We start from the raw sequence: 21,399 nt of genomic DNA, 5'->3' as shown, positions 1-21,399 counted from the left end.
GAACCCATGTAAATTAAGGTTCACAATCACCACTAACTCAAGTTCCCAAGGGACCAATACCTTCTCGCCTCCCTCAGCACCATCCCCTCCCAAATTTAGGTGTTCGAAAGAGGCCTCAACAGTGAAAAGTGTCTACTGCTATGAGGACCTGGGTTCAATTTCCAGGACCCACATGTAGCTCCGTATAACTCCAGTTCAATGGAGTTTAAGTCTTCTTGCATCTGAGGAGACCTGCATACACATGGAGCACATTTTTGTTTGTTTTTCAAGACAGGGTTTTTCTCTGTTTAACAGTCCTAGCTATCCTAAAACTTGCTCTGTAGACCAGGCTGGCCTTAGCCCGGTTTACAGAGCAAGATCCAGGACAGGCACCAAAATTAGAGAAACCCTGTCTCGGAAAAAAAAAAAAAAAAAAAAAAAAAAACCCAAAACCAAGCAAACCAAAAAACCAGGCTGGCCTTGAACTCAGAGATGACACCCGTCCCTGCTTGCCATAGTGCTGGCATCAGAGGTATGCATCATCAAGCCAGTCTTTACATGGAGCATACATACAACGGCAGGTAGACACATACAAAGAAAAGGTCTTTAAAAGGTGGTGGTGGTGAGTTTGTTTTTAAAATAAATTTTTAAAAAATAATTTTACTTTATGTGCATTGGTGTGAGAGTGTCAGATTCCCTAATACTGGAGCGACAGACAGCTGTGAGCCGCCATGTGGTTGCTAGGAATTGAACCCGGGTGCTCTGGAAGAGCAGCCAGTGCTCTTAACAGCTGAGCCATCTCTCCAGCCCTAAATTTTTAAGATAGTTCAGAGGGCAAAGATGCCTGTAACCCAGTCTGCCAAACTGAGTGTGAGCTCCAGGATCCCTACGGTGAAAGAATCAACACCAGGTAGTTCTCTGGCCTATAGTAATGTGCTGTGTGTGACACACCCCAAGATGAAGTTTCATTTTGTAACCACCTGAGCCACCTCTCCAAATCTTCATCTGCTGTTCTCTAACTGGTCAACTTCTGAGCTATGTACACACAGAAATCATCAAGGAATCAATCTTTGCACTTTAGCATTCATTCAACATTGTCTGAAACAACCCGAATAGCACAGGTTACCGAGACACAGAGCATTCTCCTGCTGGACAGACTCCAGAAGCTGGGGAGGAACACTGCTCAAACGCAGGAACTGAAGGATGTACAGGAGGACACCACATTGCGTTTTATTTCAATCAAGTCACAACACTGTTCCAGGTGCTGCACAGTGCATCTACAGGTCTCCATTACAGATCCACTTTAAAGGGTTCCCTGTGACAATATAGCAAGCCTCTTTTTCAAACAGGAGCAGTCCCAAGTTTTCCCTCAAAAAAATAAGAACTCCATTCCAGTAAGTGGTAAATACATGAAATTACAGCAAACCAGACACTTAGGAGGAGAGCCAAGAAATCTTCCAACAGTTTATTAGAAAGAATGTAGACATTTAAAAAAATCCCCACTGTCATGAACATAAATTGAGGTTTTCCAGCCAGGGCATAAGCTGAAATCAAAACAGGAAATAAAAAAAAAAATCCAATAGTGTATTAACATTTTCCACTCATTTGCCATACTGACAATGCAAATACAAATCTGGTCTAAAATGTACAGACTCTCAAGCAACAATGTACAGCTTCCTTTGTCCTCCATGCTAAGAGATGTAAAAGCTTAAGGGCCAAACAATACCAAATGTATAGGCTTCAAGAACCATCTAAGTTAGGGCATTCACTAGTTTTAGCTAAAATACACCTCAACACTGACAAGTGATCACATACAATAATGTAAAGTACATTTCTTGAAAAATAAACTTTAGTGGAATAATTCTGAAAGGTACACTGGAAGAATGGCAGGGTATCAGGTTAGGATATCGGCCAATTTGTTTCAGCCCCTTCAAGGCCATGGTCTAGGATCTAAAACTAGTTCTCTTCCCTAAGCTGAGAGCTTCCTAACATGTAAGTAACTGTTATAGAAAGAAGACTTCAGTAAAATGTGTTTATTCATCAGAGCTGCTGTGTCAGTTGCCTAGGATCTCAACTGCTTCATGGAATCCTGGGAAATGTTCATGCATAAGGATATTGCCTTAGCTGACTTAAATTGCCCCATACAATGGTACATTATCAACCCTTAGTGAAGCCTTTGAAAAAAAAAAAAAAAAAAAAAAAAAGGTTGAAAAATGGGTTAAAGGAGGCAAATACAGCATCTGCCTTTAGAGCTATCAACTCAGGAATTTTCTCAATTACGAAATCTTGCAGAAGTTATTTCTTTCTCAAAATCCAGGCGATGACAACATTCCTTACTCCAGATCTGGCATTTCTGAAAGGAGTTTAGAAACAGTCAGCAAGGTCTACAAGAGAATCTGAGAATCTACCGTCTCAGTAGAGAAGTAGCTGGCAGAACTGAAAGCTCCTGGTAAGCACTTGTGTGTGCCCTCCCTGTATGCCCTTATGAACAGAGCAAATGTTAAAGAGGAAATCATCTCTGAGAACCACAACAAGGCTTTCTAAAGGCTCCTTCCTTAGTTCATTAGCCCATTCCATTTTTGGGAATGCCCTCCCCCCCCTTTGGTTTTTTGAGACAGGGTTTTTCTGTCTTCTTCTTTCTTAATAAGCCAATTCTATTCCATGCCAAATTTGAAAATTATGCTCTTGAGGCTGGAGAGACTGCCAGCACCTATACGGTGGCTCACAATTGGCTCTGAGTCTCTTTTGTCCCCCCAGCTACCAGCTAGCTATACATAGTGCACAGACACACATGCAGGCAAAACATAGAAAGGTGCTGGGAGGTGGTGGAGAGGCCAGCCTGGACTAGTTCCAGGACAGCCAGGGCTACACAGAGAGACCTTGTGTAGAAACAATAGGTATGGTCTTTTCCACCCCCAAACCATTCACTTACTTTCATCATCACTGTCTTGTGAATCCTGTAGAAGAAATGTTTAAAAAGTTACCAAGTTGATTACACATTCTTTTTAAACCCTAAGATTGTATTTTTTACTTCAGTAGCAAATAGTCACATGGTACCCAGAAACTTAATGATAATTGATTCATTTATTTTCATGAAGTGAATGACTGTGCAACAGAAAACCTCTTTCTGTACAAAGCATCGTGTACTTCTTGCTTGGAATTGAGCTCACCCTCAGTTCTCCCCCTTGTTACAGTATCTTGCCATTCAATTAAAGGGAAAAAATGACTCAATACAAAGACAACAAAAAATGAATTCTAATTCTATATGCTGAAGTTGAGAATTCTCCCAACTACATAAATAACTTTGTGTTAAGATGTTAACAGAATATTGAGGAAAGAATGTCTAATAGTCCAATATGAGCTCCTCTTAATGCAGTCACATCCTTTTATTACTATAGTCTCTGACCTGGTTTTAAATCCTATTTATATCCTTGGTAAGACAATCATTTTCTTTTTCTTTTCTTTTCTTTTTTGGTTTTTCAAGACAGCGTTTCTGTGTGTAACAGCTCTGGCTGTCCCAGAATTAGGTCTGTAGACCAGGCTAGCCTTGAACTCACAAGATCCCCAGTGCTGGCATATGGATGTGAGTACACACTTGCAGGGGGATTCACTGAACATGCAAGACCATCTGTAAATGAACTGCCTTTTACTATTAGGAAATAGAAAAGAGGATTCGTATACTTACATCATCTGCTCCATCTACTTCTGGTAAATCTACATCCTCATCACCACCCATGTGATCCATCATCTATATGAAGCATAAAAAAATAGTATTTAAAATGTTTAAAAGCCTAATAGGTTGCACATTCCAGATACAACCCTTCAGTCTGTCACAGGTTCCCACCAATGAATGCAAAAGAAACTACTTCTTTCCTGAAAACAAGGGGCGGTCCAAGAACTTGGTGGCAGACTTTACAAGTTCAAGGTCATTCTCAACTACAAATTGAGATAAAAGGCAAGCAAGCCTAAGATCCTAAGGTCTCAAAAACAAACAAACAAACAAACAAACAAACAAACAAAAACCCCACATGGCTCAGTGGTTAAGACCATGTACTGCTCTTGCAGAGGACCCAGCACCGTATTTAATACCCAAATGATTCACAATCCCAGGGGACTCTTGACATCTTTATGTTACCCACATAGAAAGGAAGGAAAGAAGAAAAATCCTTCTTTATAGCAGGATATAGTTATCTCTGGAGGTAAAGGAAAAACGAACAAGTAACACCAGCACAACGAAAACACCACCAATAGAATTCATTTGGTAGCTGAAAACGGTCTTGGTCTGGAGAGATGGCTCAGTGGTTAAGAGTGCTTGTTGATCTCAAAGAGGGCCTGAGTTTCAGTCTCAGAACACACATGGTAGCCCACAACTACTGATAAACAGCAAACTCCAGTTTAAGGGGGTTCATGCCCTTTTCTGACCTTTTCAGGACAGGTATGCATGTGAACACACATGCAAAATAAGCTCTCACATACAGCCTGCCTGCTACACAGTGCATTGTGGGCCAGACAGGGTAATGCAGTGAGATCTGATTAAAAAACAAAAAACATGTCACAACAAAGATGGGTAGTGGTGGACCCACTTTAAATCCACAACAAGAGGAAGAGGTGTTGTTGTCCTCTTCCCATGAGATGCTTAAGTAAGCAGTTAGCACATGAAGTTGGAAATTTAGCCCCGAATTTTAATTTTCAGATAATCTGGTGTAGACTAGGCTGGCCTTAACCTTACTATGAGCTGAGGATGACCTTGAACTTCCTGACCCTGTCTTCACTTACCATATCTGCTATCACTCCTGGCTTCACAAAATTCTGGGGATGGAGAATGAATAGGGGATTCATGCAAGCTGAGTAAGCATTTACCAACTGCACCACATTCCTTCTTTTCTTAGTTTACACATAACTAACAAATATTTCCCACTTTGATCATAGTAATGTATTTGTAACATTTTACAAAACACATAAAAGCCCTTTTCTGAGCCAGGCAGTGGTAGTGCACACCTTTAATCCCAGTGCTTGGGAGGCAGAGGCAGGTGATTTCTGTGAGTTCAAAGCCAGCTTGGTCTACAAAGTGAGCAGGCAGGACTACAGAGAAACCCTGTCACAAAAAAACAAAACAAAAGTCTTTCTCTGTTTACCTATGTCTCCTTGCCTCTTTTTTTGTTTGTTTGGTTTTTTTCTTGGAGATAAGTCTCACTAGGTAGGCTGGCCTTGAACTGACAGAGATGCTCTTGTTTCTGCCTCCTGAGTGCTGGTATTAAAGAAAGAGATGGGCCACTAACCTGTCCTCTTCTTGATTTTGCAAACAAACAAAAAATATCTTTGCACACACTTCAGTGTCAACAACTCACCAAGATGCTCTTGTTTATTTCTTTTTAAAAATTCTTTTTAGGGGGGCCGAAGAGATGGCTCAGTGGTTAAGAACACTTGTTGCTCTTGCAGAGGACCCAGGTTATTTCCTGGCACCCACATGGTGTATCCTAACCACCAATAAATTTTCTGCACTCCGTAGGCAGATAGATACATAAGCAAGCCAACATTCATACACATAATTGGAGTTATGGACGGTTGTGCTACCATTAAGCACAACCTAGGCCTTCTGCATGAGAAACAAGAACTATTATTTGGCTGGGCAGTGGTGGCGCATGCCTTTAATTCCAGCACTTGGGAGGCAGAAGCAGGCAGATTTCTGAGTTCAAAGCCAGTCTGGTCTACAGAGCAAGTTTTAGGACAGGCACCAAAGCTACACAGAGAAACCCTGTCTTGAAAACAACAAAAAGGTGAATTTGTATTATACGGTTCAAAGTATAGTGCAACTGCTGAATTCATGCTCCTAAATGGTTCCAACATTGGACTGGCACAACTACTTGTACTGGACTGAGAAACTGTACTTTTCTTTTTTGGGGTGTGTGTGTGTGTGGTTTGAGACAGGGTTTCTCTGTGTAGCTTTGCACCTTTCCTGGAAGTCACTTGGTAGCCCAGGCTGGCCTCAAACTCAGAGATCCGCCTGGCTCTGCCTCCTGAGTGTTGGGACTAAACTGTACTTTTTTAAAAGGAAAGTTGATTGTATTTTTGATATTTTGTATATATGGGTGTTTTGTCTGCATGTATGTTTGTGCAGCATATGTAAGCCTGGTGTCTGAAGAGACCAGAGGACCATTAGGATCCTCTAGGAATGGAGTTATAAGCAGCTGTGACGACCATGTATGTGGGTGCTGGGAACTGAACCTAGGTCCTCTGGAAGAGCAGCCAGTGCTCTTAACCAATGAGCCATCTCTCCAGCACCACATCATTCATATTTTAATTTCGGTACATTAGTTTTTTAAAATTACATTTATTAACACATGACATGGAGTAATCTCATAGGTCCCCATAATACTAAGCTTTAAAAATAATTTTAAAAGGCTAGTTGAGAACACTTGTTGCTCTTGCAGAAGACCAGGGTGACTTCTAGTAACCACACAGTGGCTCATAACCCCTGTAACTCCATTTCCTGGGACTTTTGACACGGTCTTTGGACCTCCGAGGACACCAGGTTCCCTGACGGTGCACAGACACATATGCAGGCAAAGACTATCCTTACACATTAAAATCACTATATAGAGCAGTATTATGGGAACAGGGTAGAGGACATCACTAAGAGAACTTACCTCAGAGAAACGGTCAAAATTGGACATGTCTTCATCTGAATCATCCTCCCAATCTTTCCAATTGTTGAAGTCCACACTGAGCCAATTAAGCTACAGATCAACAAAAACATCACCCTATGTTAAGTTTTTTGAACTTAGAACCACTAAGGGGACATAAAATTAGCACAAGTTAGTAACAAGTCCATGAATCATTTAACTTTCCTTTTATACAAAAACAGTCATTGGTAAGAAGCATTGTCTGATATCTGGAACTATTAAACTTACAAAGGCTAACCTTGGAACTACTGACCCTCTGGAGACATGGATTACAAGACACGCCACCAGGCTGCACCAACTTGTAGCTCTGTGTGCGCTCTGGCACTCTGCCAACGGAGCTACATCCTTAGTGCCACTGTTTCCATTCTCGACCAGACCTTACTATGAAGCCCTAGCTGGCTTAAATTCATAGAAATCCTCCTGCCTCTGCCTCTTACATACCGGGATAAGCACCACACACATGGCACTCCTAAGACATTTGTATGTGTGGAGGAGCAAGAGGGTAAGACAACAACTTGGAGTCAGTAGTTCTCTCCTACCACATGAGTTCTTAGACTCAAACTCAGTCTTCAGGCTTGGCAGCAATCACCTTTTCCTATTTACCAGTAAGTCACTCTAGCAGCCAGTCTCCAATTCCATGAACTTTAAGTGACACCAAGCTTTGCTCCCCTACGATAAAAACTTTTCCTCTGCAAAATTTCTCTCCCTTTTCCCGTTTTAGACAGTCTTAACTTCTATGGCCCATGGTGGTCCTGAACTCACAATTCTCCTGCCTCTGCATGAACCACCATGCCTGGGTCAAACTCTTCTGTGTCCAACAGTAAACTCAGGATCTTGTAGACACAAAGCACCAAGCCCATCCCTAAAAAAGGACAGGCTCTGGCTATTTTATGTCATCTCAACCCAGGTTAGAGTCCCTGAGAGATGACAATTGAAAAACTGCCTCTGTAAAAGCAGGCTGCTGTAGGCAACCCTGTATAACATTTTAATTAGTGATTGATGGGGGAGGGTCCAGTCCACGGTGGGGTAGAGTAATCCCTAGGCTGGTGGGCTCCTTAAGAAAGCAGTGAACAGCACCATCCATGGCCTCTGCATCAGCTCCTGCCTCCAGGTTCTGCTTTGAGTTCCTGTCCTGACTTTCTTCAGTGATGGGACTATGGATATGGAAGTGTAAACCAAATAACCCTCCAAGTTGCTTCCTATGGGGTTTCATCATAGTAACTAACACTAAGACACTCGGGCAAGCTGGTCTAAATTTCACAACATTACTGTTTTAGCCTCAAATGTGCCACCATGCCTGATGCAAAAGCCTATGTCTCTTGAATGTAAGAAATTGTCATCAACCAGGGACTTATTTCATGACAGCTGGTGAGAGTGCCAGGTAGGGCACCAGCTTTTACACTTCTGTGAAGACGACACAGAAAAACCCTGTCTCAAAAAACAAAAACAACAAAATCGTTTCATTAAAACATTTTTTACTTCTCAAGCACAGAAAATTAGCACCCACCTTTGCCCTCTCCTTTGTTAACCTAGGCCACGACTGGCCAGATTCTCCTTTCCGCAAACAACATAAAATTGATCTGTCCGTTCTTTTATGCTTGGAATCCTGAAACCAGAGAATCATCACACCATTTTACCTCTCTATTATCTCGGTAAATACCTGCTCCTTTCAACTTCTCCCTACTTTTTTGTATTGTTAGAGATCAAACCTAGGATCTTAAAACATACCAGGGAAGTGTTCTATTAGAGCTGTATTTCCATAATTTGGCTGTTACTGTGCAGCCTGACTTGTCTTGAACTCAAGACCCTCCTTAATCGGCCTGAGTGCTAACAGTTTTTATGTGCCCCTCTACATTAAGCTTTGCTTCTTTCCTTCGGCTTTTCTATGTAGGCAAAGCTGTCCTGCACCTCAGCTTCCTGAAAATTCACCTTATAGGCACAAGCCACCTATCTGGTTCTTTCCTCAGGCTCTCAGGCGCTAAAAATTTCAGATTTAAAGACAGGCGTCAAAGGTGATGTCATCAGTCCAGCGACAATAAAACCACGCAGAAGGAAGGTTTTAAAATATATAGCAGTCTCTATTTTGTCATGTGAAGACTTAATATTTACTATCAGCATTCCCATTTCCTCAAAACTTAAATCAGAATAAAGCATTAATACTACTTACATTTGGATCAATACAGTGAAAAAGATCAATTTCATTTAAATGCTTAAAATTATCACTTCCACCAAGACAACTAAAAAAAAGAGAGAGAGATTCAAATCAGCTTCTTTAAACAATAGATAAGCAAAAGAAAAAAAGCATAAGTTACTCAGTTATCTGAAATAAGCTTTGGGTAACACTGATGTAAAAAGGTGTGCTGGCTAGTTTTTTTAATTTGACAAACTAGAGTCATCTGAGACAAGGGAGCCTCAAATGAGAAAATGCTTCCCTAAGACTGGGCTGTAGGCAAGTCTGTAAGGCATTTTCTCTATTAGTGATTGATAGGAGAGGGCCCAGCCCATCATGGATGGGGTCATCCCTGGGCTGGTGATACTGGGTTTCATAAGAAAGCAGGCTGAAAGAGCCATGTGAAGCAAGTCAGTAAACAGCACCCCTCAATGGCCTCTGCATCAACTCCTGCCTCCAGGTTCCTGCCCTGACTTCCTTTGATAATGAACAGTAGGTGCCTAAGCCCAATAAATCCTTCCTCCCCAAGCTGCTTCGGGTCATGGTGTTTCATCACAGCAACAGTCACCCTCCCCAAGACAAAAGGCAAATAAATTACCTGAAAGTAAGTTTGGATTTTTCAAAGTTTACATTAACATCTTTACTGTCTTCAACACAAAATTCAATGAATACATAGTCCCTTCGATCGTACCACTTCGCAGAAGCAGGCTGCCTATAAATAGAAAAAAAAAATGATAAATTCAAGCAGGAATTGAATACTTTTGGCTTTACATTTAACATGTATTTCTCTACTCCATCACATTTTAAAGTTGTTTTACATTTACCCTACATTTCAAGGGCTCCAACAAACTAATTTCAGGAGGACATACTCTCGTAATAGGGATTTTATTTTGGGAGGTGGGTTTCACATAGCCCATGTTGGCCTCGAACACCTCATTTTTCCTTGCCTACCCACATAATGCCAAGTATCTTTTTAGTATCATTGTAAGACAGAAAATAGTTTTTAAAAACCAACCACCTTTTCCTTCACAGACACTCAGCAGTGTTAACAGGGATTTTAAAAGCCAAAATCTTAATGTTTAATTCCCTGTCAATCACTAGGCGATGATCTTTTAAACCATTATCACTAAAACTAAGATGTACAGATTTAATTATAAAGAGATAAATGTAGTAGTAGCTTACAATCCTGATTTCAACATTTCAAATTTAGAAGTAACAGGGTGTAGCCAGTGGCATAATTTTAGCCTAGTATTTACAAGGTCAGGGTTTTATGCACTAAACCCCTGAACAAGAGAAATGAAAAACGCAGAGTGTTGTAGTGTGCTGTTTTGTCATCCAGAACTCAGGAGATTTAAGGTAAGAGGACCGGGAATTCTAGAGCAGCTTGGACTACACACTAAGCTCTTGTTTCACAGAACAAGAGCAAGGGCTGGAGAGATGGCACAGTGGCTAAGAGCATTGGTTACTCACTGTTGTAGAGGACTGAGTTCAATTCCTAGCACCTACACGGCAGCTCACAACCATCCAAGATCAGTAGGCAAAACATTCATACAAAAAAGATAAAAAAGCCAAGCTCCACCACTTGAGGTGGCTCTCAGGACCCACTTGGGTGTGAAAACTGCGAGTCGTCTTAACTTGAACACGTGCAGTGGTACCTTTCTTCACTAACTGTATCCCTGCCCTTGGGGTTTTGTTTGTTTTATGACAGCGTCCTGCTGTTTAAGTGCAGGCTGGCCTGCACTAACACTTGTCCCTGCCTCCTGAATGATGGAATTGCAGGTGCACACCATTCACATTCAATTGAAGAGATTTCATTCTTGTTTTGTTTTCAAGACAGGGTTTAGTTAGTGTTATTTATATGCACCTGCACACAAGTACCCGTAGAGGTCAGAAAAGCTGGAGTTACAAGCACTTGTGAACCACCAGATACAGATGCTAGAAACCACACTCTGGGCCTTCCAGGAACGGTGGGGACTCTGAACCACTGAGACATTGCTCCAGCCCTGGCTTAGAACTTTTCTCTTTCTTTTGAGACAGGGTCTCACTATGTAGCCTAGGCTGTCCTCGAACTCACTGAGATCTGCCTGCCTTTGCAGGGATTAAAGGCACACACCACCAAGCACAGTATCTAGAGTTTTTCTACAATGGGGGAAAAATGGGGTGGTGGTGGTTGGCCAAACACTTTATTCAGAGACTTGGAAAAGGGCCAAAGCAGTCCACCAAACCTGCTGTCCTCAGCAGGATAGATCTTAGAGGCCACTGTTGCTAAGAACACACTAGAAATTTTTAGCAATAAAGAAAAATTAAAACTAGCTGAGCGTGGTGGCTTATGTCTATAATCCCAGCACTTGGCAGGCGAATGTAGGAAAACTATTGAGTGCAGGTAAACCCAGGCTTTGGAGTAGGATCCTTTCTCAACTATTGTCCCCGCAATGGCATGAGTTAGTAGTTAGTTCAGTGTTAGAGCATTTGCCTAGTACAGGCAAGCCCCTAGGTTTGAACCCAAGCACTACAAGTATTTTAAGTAAGATGAATTCATTTTTGTATGGAATGCTTTTTCCCTTTGGAGCAGTCCAGTCGGTGCTGTTTGCCATGCCTGGTGGCACACACCTTTAATCCCAGCACTCAGGAGGTAGAGGCAGGCAAGAGGCCAGCCTAGTCTTCAGAGCCAGTTCCAGGACAGCTAGGGCTACACAGCAAAACCCCACCCAGAAAACCCAACCAACCAACCAATAAATAAAAGAAAACAAAGTCTACCTTGCCCTGGTGAGATACTCAGCAGCCAAGTAAAGGTATTTGCCACACAAGCCTGGCAACCCGACTTCAATTCCCAGAACTTACATAAAGATGGAAACCAGGACTCTAAGACACATCCCTCCACATGCATGCCCACCCACCAACAATAAAAGTTGTAACAAACTTGCTTGTTCAGCGAAGACTAATAGCTACAGCTCACCATTATTACCCAAGAGTCCTTTGCTTAACTTTAGAAAACTGCTTAAATTGAAAATAAAGTCCGCTGGGGACAAAAAAAGTGACTCCAAATAATCTTGGATTCTAAATCAACTACAATAGGCATTCCTATGAATTTTCTTGATCAAATAAATTATTTGAAGTGGGGAGACACGTCCTAAGTAATCATGGGCTGGCTGCACCTCTGTGGCAAGTTCACCCGCCCTGCCGCCGCTGCTGCTTCACCCTTCCCAAGTGGACTAAGAGGAGCAGCAGCTCTTTGGCCCTCCTCCAGGCTCTCAGCACCAGACTGGAGGGACTAGAAGCAGCTACCAGCTTCCGATTTCTCTGGGTAAGTCAGCCATTGTCGAACTGTTCGGCTGACATAGCACCATGGAAGGCAAGCCAATCAATCCCCTTGTTACACACTCACTGAATTGGTTCTCTTCTGCTAGAGAACCCTGAATAATACCATCAAATAACAGGTCCATGAGGATCCAGTGTAGTGCTTTACCTCATTAAAACAAACAAACGACTGACCTGGGGACAGGGCTCTACTGTCCACCTGCTCCCTGCCTAGGAGCTGAGGCTATGGTTGAGCTAAGAGCGAAAGTGCAATTATAAAGTGGGCTCTCCTCCCGACTGTGCCATTGCAGGGGAGAGGAGATGTGCCTGAGAAGACTCAGGGAGCTAGCAAGTGAGAGAGAACCCCTTCTTAGAAAATAAAAACAATCAAAAGCAACAAATTTGTTTAATGTTAAGGTCTCACCCTGCAGTTTCTCTCCAGTATTAGGTGAGCTAAGAGGCTGACTCAGCTCAAGGGGAAGCCATAGTGTTTTCTAGTTAAAGATCTGACCAAACTGTAACTAACAGTCCTAAACCAAATAATTCACAGATATATCGAAGGTACTTTATATATAAATACATACTGGTTTGGCGATGCTTTTCTATACTTTCCAAGATAAACACAGCTCGCGCACGCTCGCGCTCCCCCCCCTCACACTCACACACACTCACACACACACACACAGTTAAAGGTTCATGTATGACTTTTTGCCTACAAAAGTCAGATGGATCCCTTTCAACTAGAGTTTTAGAAGGTTGTGAGCCTCCATGTGGATGCTGGGAACTATCAAATCTCTCCAAGAGCAGTTAAGTGCTTTTAGTTTAGTGGGGTTTTTTGTTTTTGAGACAAGGTCTCTACATAGCCCTGGCTGTCCGGAAACTATGTAGGCCACGCTGGCCCCCAACTCAGAGAACTGCCTGGCTCTGCCTCTTAAGAACTGTGATTGAGGGTGTGCTCCACCTTGCCCAGCTAGTACACGCTTTTAACTGCTGGCCCATCTCCCAGACCTGCTAACTATTTTTCAACCCTCCCCCCAATATACTTTTCAATAGGCTTAACATGGGGCATAGGGAATTTGACTGAAGATGTGCTACAGAGTAACAAGACCTCAGGCAGACCTCAGGCCCAACCCTAACTATCAAAAGCATCTCATGTAATCATGCCCTATAGCCAAAGCACATCAGAGCTTTATCATTAAATTTTTACTGGAAGGTAGTGCTGGGAATTGTTCTGGAGATGCAACAGGAGAGGACAATCCCACTCAACCTTGAGCCAGGTGGTGGTGGCTTACACTGTAGTCATAGCACTTTTTAATTACGAGGTAGAGGATCACTACAAGTTTCAGGACAGCCTGGTCTACATTCTCTGTACCATTAAAGGCCACGCATCAATATTGCACAAAAACTGTGTATGTTTGTATGTAGTATATATGCACATGTGTGTATGGGGGTGGGAGGTGGCCAGATGTCTCACACTTGCTTCACCTCCACACCTTATTCCCTTGAGAGAGTCTCCCCCCCCCCTCAAGACAAGATTTTTTTGTGTAGTTTTGGAGCCTGTCCTGGATCTCACTCTGTAGACCAGGCTGGCGTCGAACTCAGAGAGATCCGCCTGCCTCTGCCTCCCGAGTGCTGGGATTAAAGGTGTGCACCACCACTCCCGAGGGAGTCTTAACTATGCAGGCTTGGATGGCATTCAACTGCAACAAACCTCCTGCCTCTACCTTCCCATGGACAGTGCTCATGTGGAGGTAGAAGGATCAGGAGTTCACAGAATGAAAACAAAACTGTTTTATCTGTGTCAGTTTGTAATGAGGAGAGAGACACCAAAGCTCTGCTGTGGATAGCCAGGCACAGTGGAGCACGCCTGTAACCCAACATGGGGAGAAGACAGCAGCAGAGCCAGGCCAGCAGCGCTGAAGGGAAAGAAGGGAGTTAGCTGGCTACAGTGATGCACACTGGTAATCCCAGCACTCTAGAGGCAGAGGCAGGATGATCTCCATTTGAAGCCTGCCTGGTCTACCCAGTGAAACCTGTCTCAAGAGAGAAAAACTAACCTAAATATACACAGTAGTTGGAGTAGATTCAACTGTACCATATCCCCATTTTCTATCAAGTTCTAGCTTCTGGAAGCTGGGTGCCAGTAGTTCCTGTGATTTATTTTAAAAAGGGGGCTGGACCAGTGGTGGCACATAGCTTTAATCCCAGCATCCAGGAGGCAGAGCCAGGGGAATCTCTGAGTTCACGGCTGGTATGGTCTACAGAGTGATACCCACCCAACCTGCTGCCACTGCCTCCAAAAACCCCCCATCAATCCTTACAATAACTAACAGGGCTGGGGCTACAGTTCACTGGAAGAGCTTTGCCCAGCATGGGTGAATGAAGCCCTAGGTTCTTTCTATCTTGACAGCAAAACATAACACAGCAATTCTCCATTTAAGAACTTACAGAGCTGGGTATGGTGGCACATGCTTGTCATCTCACACCTGGGGTGGAAGGATCACAAGTTCCACTTCAGCCTGGCAGACAGTGAGACCCACCTAAAAACCCTAAAGCCCCACAATCTGCTCTAGAGTTTTCCTGAGGGGGCAAGGATAACCAGTGACTATTCAAGGCCCCCAAATGATTTCCAGGGCCCCAAATTTTTACAACAGAAAATGCAATTTATCAGAGTAATTAATTTAGCAATAGGAGTAACAATCCAGCAGTTTTTGTCACTGTTTCTATGCCTTCCAGTTAAAAGTCTAACTCAACAAGAGAAAGAAAAAAAAAAAAAAAAAAAGGAAAACCATCAGTTGCCAGGATACAGTGGTTAGGAAATCAACACTGAACAAAGGCCACCAGTTACTCTTTTCAAACTTACGAGACACTTATTATAGGACACGCTCATTGTTTAAGTTCAGAAGGCTGAAGATTTTATTTTGGGAGTAAATAAATAGGTATATAACTTTAATCCCAGCACTGGGGAGCTGAAGGCCAGCCTGGTCTATAGTTCTAGCATAGTCAGGGCTACACAGTGAGACCCTGTCTCAAAGAATAAGCTTATTCACAGCAGACATCAACAAATTAGCCAGATTTTTTTTCAATTTTCACTTTAGAACTCTAAGTCATATTAGTTACATAAATGCCTTGATGTTTCCAAAATGGCATATATTGAACATTTTTATCTTCTAAGGAGTTCATATTTATTGTGTGTGTGTGTTGGCTATATGTACCTAAGGACATTGCTTATATGCCTGGTATTGGAGGCCAGAGGGCCCAGAGAGGGTGCTGGATTACACCAGCCGCCATGGGGGGGGGGGGGCCTTCTAAGAATTAACCCCAGATCCTCTCAAAGAGCAATGGCTGCTCCTCAAGACAAAAACAACATCAGGTATGTGATTGATTCAAAATGTGCATAATGGTTCAAGCTTTAAATAAAGTGAGGTAGCACACATCCTTAATCCCAGAACTTGGAAGCAGAGACAGACAGGCAGATCCCCGGAGTTAGAGGCCAGTGTGGTCTACAGTGAGTTCCGGACAGTCTGGTCTACACAGAGAAACCTTGTCCTGAGGGAGGGGAAAAAACACCCACCAAATAACAATAAACAAAATAAAAAGTTATGTGCATATGTAGGCCTGGCTGGCCTTTATCTTAATGGTGTGTACCACCTCTAGTTTCAGTACTTGGGAGGTAGAGGCAGAAGAGAGATTAAGCATTCAAGGGTAGCCCCATAGTAGTGGACTGCAGACCACCTAGGGCCTCATTGACCCAACTCAAAAAGCCTTTAAAACAAAACAAAACAAAACAAAACAAAACAAAAAACCCCCAAAACAAATAACACCTCAACAGCTATATGTGGTTCACAACCATCTGTAACTCCATCTAGTTCCAGGTAATCCAACACTATTCTGGCCTTTGGAAGTGCTGCCAGCAGGTGGTACAGACATATACGTACAGCAAAACACTCACACACCCAGGTTGGGTGGCCCAAAACTGCCTCTATTCAGATCTTAACACCTCTGCAGGAACCTGCATTAGAATGTACACATCCATAAAGACATAATAAAAAATAATGTAATTTTAAAAATATTTATTTTTGCCAGCTGGCGGCGGCTCATGCCTTTAATCCCAGCACTTGAGTTCGAGACCAGTCTGGTCTACAGAGTGATATCCAGGACAGGCACCAAAATTACAGAGAAACCCTGCCTCAGAAAAACAAAAATAAATAAATTAATTAAGGGGGTTGGGGATTTAGCTCAGTGGTAGAGCGCTGCCTAGCAAGCGCAAGGCCCTGGGTTCGATCCTCAGCTAAAAAAAGAAAAAAAAAATATACACACACACACACACACACACACACACATCTCAGTTGTACTAGTATTTTGTATATATGTATGTGCCACATGATGCCTGGTGCCCACAGAGGTCAGAAAAGGGCACTGGGTCCCCTGAACCTGGAGTTACAGAAGATTGTGAGCCACCGCATGGTGATGGGAGCTGAACCCAGGTCCTCTCCAAGAACAGCAACCACTCAATCTGAGCCACCTCTCTGGTCCAAATAAAAACAAAATCTTAAAAGGAAAAATTTATGCTGGGTAGTAGTAGCACACGCCTTCAATCCCAGCACTTGAGAGGCAGAGACAGGCAGATCTCTCTAAGTTTGAGGCCAGCCTGATCTACACAGAGAAACCCGGGTGGGGGGGGGGGGTGGGGTAGTGGTAAACAAAAACATTACCTTTGAAGGTAACAGCACTACAATTAGAGAATGGGTAGAATGTTACTGTTACCTGCAATGTTCATTATTTACACTTATTACCTACAGAAAATGTTTCAAAAAGTCATTTTAAACACAGTGCTTGAAAAGTGTTTTTTGACTTTATGTGCATGAATGCTTGCCTGCATATGTGGACCACATCGCTAAAACTGAAGTTATGGATGGTTGTGAGGCACCATGCGGGTACTGGTAATAGAACTGGGTCCTCTGCACGAGAAGCCAACGCTGTTAAAGCACTGAACTACCTTTGCAGCTCCTAAATTGGTACTTTTGGATGAAAAAGTGTTTTGTTTGGCTATGTTCATCTATTAAATTGATTACGTTTTACCTAGCAATTCATATTCTCCTTACAGATGTTCAATCTGTTTGGTATATTAAATATCAAAAAGGAAATAAACGTTTTACATTAATTTGTCTTAAGCCAAAATGTGGCACTGGAACATAGCTCAGGCGATAGAGCCCTAGAACCTAACACAGGGTTCTATCCATAACACCTCGAAAATAAAAAAATCGGTGCTGGGGAGTTGGCTCAACAAGTTAAGGCACCCACTGCCACCCTGACAACTTGAATCAATCCCCACAGGATGGAAGAGACCTTCCCACACACAGGCTTTCCTTTCGCCTTCAGGAGCGGTCACTCACACAGGCAAACAAACTTCTTTCCATATTTCCGAGCACCACATGCCTTCTTCTAGGGCCTGTTCTCAGCCACCAACCAGCTCTAGGGTATGTTGCTTTGCACCCGTTGAGTTCTAGCCATACAATATTCAAGCAAGTCCTCACACCTGTACGATTGTTAGAATCTAGTTTCCTTCCAACCACGACCCACAGCTAACTCTGACGGCTGTGCATCGCACCCACTCACACCACCACCAAATACTGGGACTCGGTTCTCGCATCTGAAAAGTTTTCCTGAGAAGGCAGGGCCTGGAAAAACGGGGTCAAGAATTCTCAACAGGTTAAAACCCCCAAGGTCCCTTTATCACAGAGCTAGGCTTCAACAATCGACAACCACCCCCACAGGAACAAATCTGAGGTCTTCCGGGCAGTCAGGCGGTCATCCTCGCACGGACGGACCTAACTAACGAGGTGCCACCCAAAGTTAGTTAAGGCCGAGTCCCCAAGCGTGCTGTGACCGGACCCGTGCAGAACTACCTGCCCCAGGCGCTTCTACTCGCGTCAGGAAGCAGCCTGGCAGGCCCCGAGCGACCGCGGGAACGGGAAGTTTGGTGGGGGGACGGCACGGCCACCCCGTTGCCTAGCAGAGCGTGCGGCCGAGGGCGGAGGGCCGCGTGGAGGGCTTCCCGGGGCGCCCGCCGGCTCCAGCCCCGGGCCTGGTCCGGGCTCCGCCGCGCCGCGCACACGCGAGTTCGGGGCCTACGGCCGAGCGCCCGGAGTTCCGAGTCGGCCAGGCCCATCGGGGGAGCGCGGGGCTGCCGGCGCGAGGGCTCCGGGACACGGGCTGGAGGAGGGAGCGGACATCTGGAGGAAAAAAAGATGTCCTCCGCCCGCCAACGGTAACCGGAACAAGGACGCGGGACCTCCCACCGCACGGCAGCACGGCCACCGGCCGGGGGAGAAGGGCGGCGCGGGGCCGCGTGGGGGAGGGCCGGGGGCCGTTTCCCGGCCGCCGGGCTTCCCGGCGCGGCCTCGCTCCCGGACGACCTTCCCTGGGCGGCATGTCGCACTCACATGGTGAACGGGGCCGGGGGCCAGGCGAACGGGTGGGCGGGCCTCGCTGGCGGCGGGCGCGGCGACTCCTCTCCGGCGGCGGCGGCGGCGGCGACTCCGGCGTCTTCTGCCCGGTCGCGGCCTCTTCTCGCTCCCCGAAGGCGACGGCAGCGGCGGGCTCGACCTCGATGCCCAGAATGCACCGCGCGCAGAGCGGCTCCCTCGGCCCGGGAGCGGAGGAAAGTGTAGGCAAAGGGGCGCGAGCACGGAGAAGGAGCGTGCGTGCGTGCGTGCGTGCGAGGGGTGGTGAGGCCGGGCGGCGGCTGGTGACGCAGCAAAATGCCCGGGCCCGGCCGCCGCGCCTGCGCAGTCGCTGTTTCCAGGCTCCTGCGCGGCTTTCTAGAGATCTCTACGGAAGGGGCGGGGCCTCCGGCTCCTTCGCGATGCTTCCCGAGCCCGCCCCGCCCGCCCGCCCGCCCGCCCGCCCGCCGCGGGCCTTGTTCGCGCCGTCTTCCCGTGCTCGCCTCTCGCGTTAGCAGGCCGTTGGCCGCCAACCGCCCGAGCACGCGCCCTGGGCGCTCTCCCCGCGAAACGGCCGGGCTGGCCAAGGGGTGGGAACCGGGCCCCGAGGAGACAGTCTCCAGAAGGACGTCTCGGTGGACATGTTGGTTTGAGAACGGGGCTCGCACTCCAGCCCAGGCTGGCCTCGAACCCGCGGCGCCTCTGCCGCCTCGGCCTCCCGAGTGTTGAGGTTCCAGTCCCGGGTGGTGGGGACGCGCGGCCTTGAGTGAGGGGCTGCCTCGGCGAACCCCCCTTTGGGGGCTGTTTTCAGACCCTCGTAGCCGAGAGCAGTTATTTGCTGGTGAGAAGCGGGCGGATGAGGGCAGAGGTGGACCAGCGAACCACTATTTAGGGCACGAGAGGTTTCAGGAGAGTGTAAGCCATTTGGGAAGAGCCGCAGCTTGAAGGGGACCAAGTGAAGTGTTACCCGCGCTGTGCAATGAAAGCTGTATTCAGATCTGCAAAATGGGGCGTTAGGCTCACTACGGCGAAAGGGGATATAAACAGATAAGAACGTCTTTGTGTTTTGTCCTTCAGGCTGGCCTACACTCACTATGCAGTACTGGCTGGCTTCAAATTTAGGGTAATCCTGATGTGCTGGGATTACAAGCCTTTTCATTTTAATGCTATTGGTGTCACTAAGCCCAGAGTCTTAGGTGATGTTGACCGTGTAATCCTGATCTGTTTCCCGAGTGCAAGGTAACTGAAATACTGATTCTGAGAATCATACCACCCATCGGAAAAGAAAATGGTCCAGTATAGTGGCACAGGCTTGGAATCTCAGTTGAGGAATCTGGGGCAACCCTCAGGCCAGTCTGGGTGGCATATTGCTTGAAGACAATCTGGGTAACTTCCCTGCTTCAAAATTTCAATTTTTAATTTTTTTCCTGAGGTTAAGTATTTTGCCAATATGTATACCACGTGTGTGCCTGATGCCCACCCACATGGAGGTCAAAAGAGGGCAGATCTAGAACTGGGGTTATGAACCGGAGTTGTGAACCATGTAGGCTCTGGGAATAGAACCTGGCTTTTTGAGAAGAGCACCCAGTGCTCTAACTGCTGAACCATCTCTCCAGCTCCCTCAAAATGTAATAAGAGGTCATGGCTCCATGCTTTTAATCCCAACATTTGTCCAGGGGCAGAGGCAGGTGGACCTCTGAATTCTAGGCCAGTCTGGTTTGTGTATCAGGGCTTTAAGAGAGACCCTGCCTCTGGGATGCAGCTCAGTGGTATAGAGTACTTGCCTAGCATGGTGAATCCTGTGTTCAGTCCATGGCGCTGCTACTACTACTACTACACCCCAAAAGAGAAAAGACTTGACTGTCTGCTCTTCCTTAAGATCCGAAGCACTTGCCAATGCCTCCCAAGTGCTGGGATTAAGGGCATGGGCCACCACTGCCCAGCAGAATATTCAGTTTTTAAAACTACCATTGAGGAGGGGGTTGGAGAGCTGGCTCAGCAGTTAAGAGCATATATGGCCCTTACAAAGGTCTCAACTTCAGTTCCCAACCCCGTGGCAAACATCTCATAACCACCTGTAACTTCAGCTCCAGAAGATAGGATGCATGCCATCTCTGTGGACACTAACACATATAAACTTACTCTCTTTCTCACACACAACAGACACAGACCCACATACATATGAATGAAAAAATTACGTGTGTGGGTGACTTGCCTGCATTCATGTATCTGTGTGCACCATGTGAATGCAATGTCTGTGGAGGACAAGAGGGCATAGGACCCCCCGGAACCTGGAGTTACAGAAAGTTAAGAGTGTGGGTACCAGGGCAGCAACCGCTCTTAACTACTGCGCCATCTCCAGCCACATAAAATGGTTTTTAAAATTAAATGAATTTTTCCAAGTGTAGTGGTGTATGCCTTTAATCCCAGAACATAGGAGGCAGAGGCAGATCTCTGAGAGTTCAGGACCACCCTGGTCTACATAGTAAGTTCAAGGACAGCTAGGTCTGTATAAGGAGACCTTGCCTCCACCTCCCACGAAAAGAATATGTATGCATGAGTACAGTTACTTTCAGAGGCCAGAAGAGTGTGTCACATCCCCTAAAGTTGTAGTTACAGGCAAGTACGAGGTGCCCAATGTGCTCAAAACTAAAAGCAGGCTCTCTACTACAGCAGTGTGTGTTCTTAAGGCCTGAGCACTCTCCAGCACCCAAGATTTCTTCATTTGAAATAAGCATAGCATCTCATTAGTATGTAAGATTTCCTTCATCTTTATAAGCTGTAAAATTATGTGTATAACAAAGAACTTTCAAAAAAATTGATT

At 45.3% G+C, this 21,399-nt stretch overlaps 1 protein-coding gene across 1 annotated transcript; it reads right to left on the bottom strand.

Moving 5' to 3' along the window:
• Positions 1–1,185: 1,185 nt before the first annotated feature.
• On the bottom strand, positions 1,186–18,892 carry Ptges3 (prostaglandin E synthase 3). Its single transcript, XM_036170165.1, has 8 exons — positions 18,576–18,892; positions 9,431–9,544; positions 8,830–8,899; positions 8,170–8,268; positions 6,627–6,716; positions 3,665–3,727; positions 2,912–2,936; positions 1,186–2,332 (listed from the first exon to the last, which is right to left on the bottom strand). Coding segments are annotated over exons 1-8 (483 nt in total). The 5' UTR covers positions 18,578–18,892; the 3' UTR covers positions 1,186–2,312.
• Positions 18,893–21,399: the final 2,507 nt, after the last annotated feature.

Source organism: Onychomys torridus, chromosome 20 (assembly GCF_903995425.1).
Source record: "Onychomys torridus chromosome 20, mOncTor1.1, whole genome shotgun sequence".
Lineage (NCBI taxonomy): Eukaryota > Metazoa > Chordata > Mammalia > Rodentia > Cricetidae > Onychomys > Onychomys torridus.
The sequence above is the reverse complement of the archived record's forward strand: the minus strand, read 5'-3'. Positions and strand labels throughout refer to the sequence as shown.

Bases quoted from the DNA above. Each gene is read 5' to 3' on its own strand.
- Ptges3 (XM_036170165.1), bottom strand. The intron at 6,717-8,169 runs GTGGGTGCTAAT...GTTGATCTGTAG, and splicing joins TAACAAAGGAGAGGGCAAAG to CTTAATTGGCTCAGTGTGGA. The intron at 3,728-6,626 runs GTAAGTTCTCTT...TGCTTCATATAG, and splicing joins ATTTTGACCGTTTCTCTGAG to ATGATGGATCACATGGGTGG.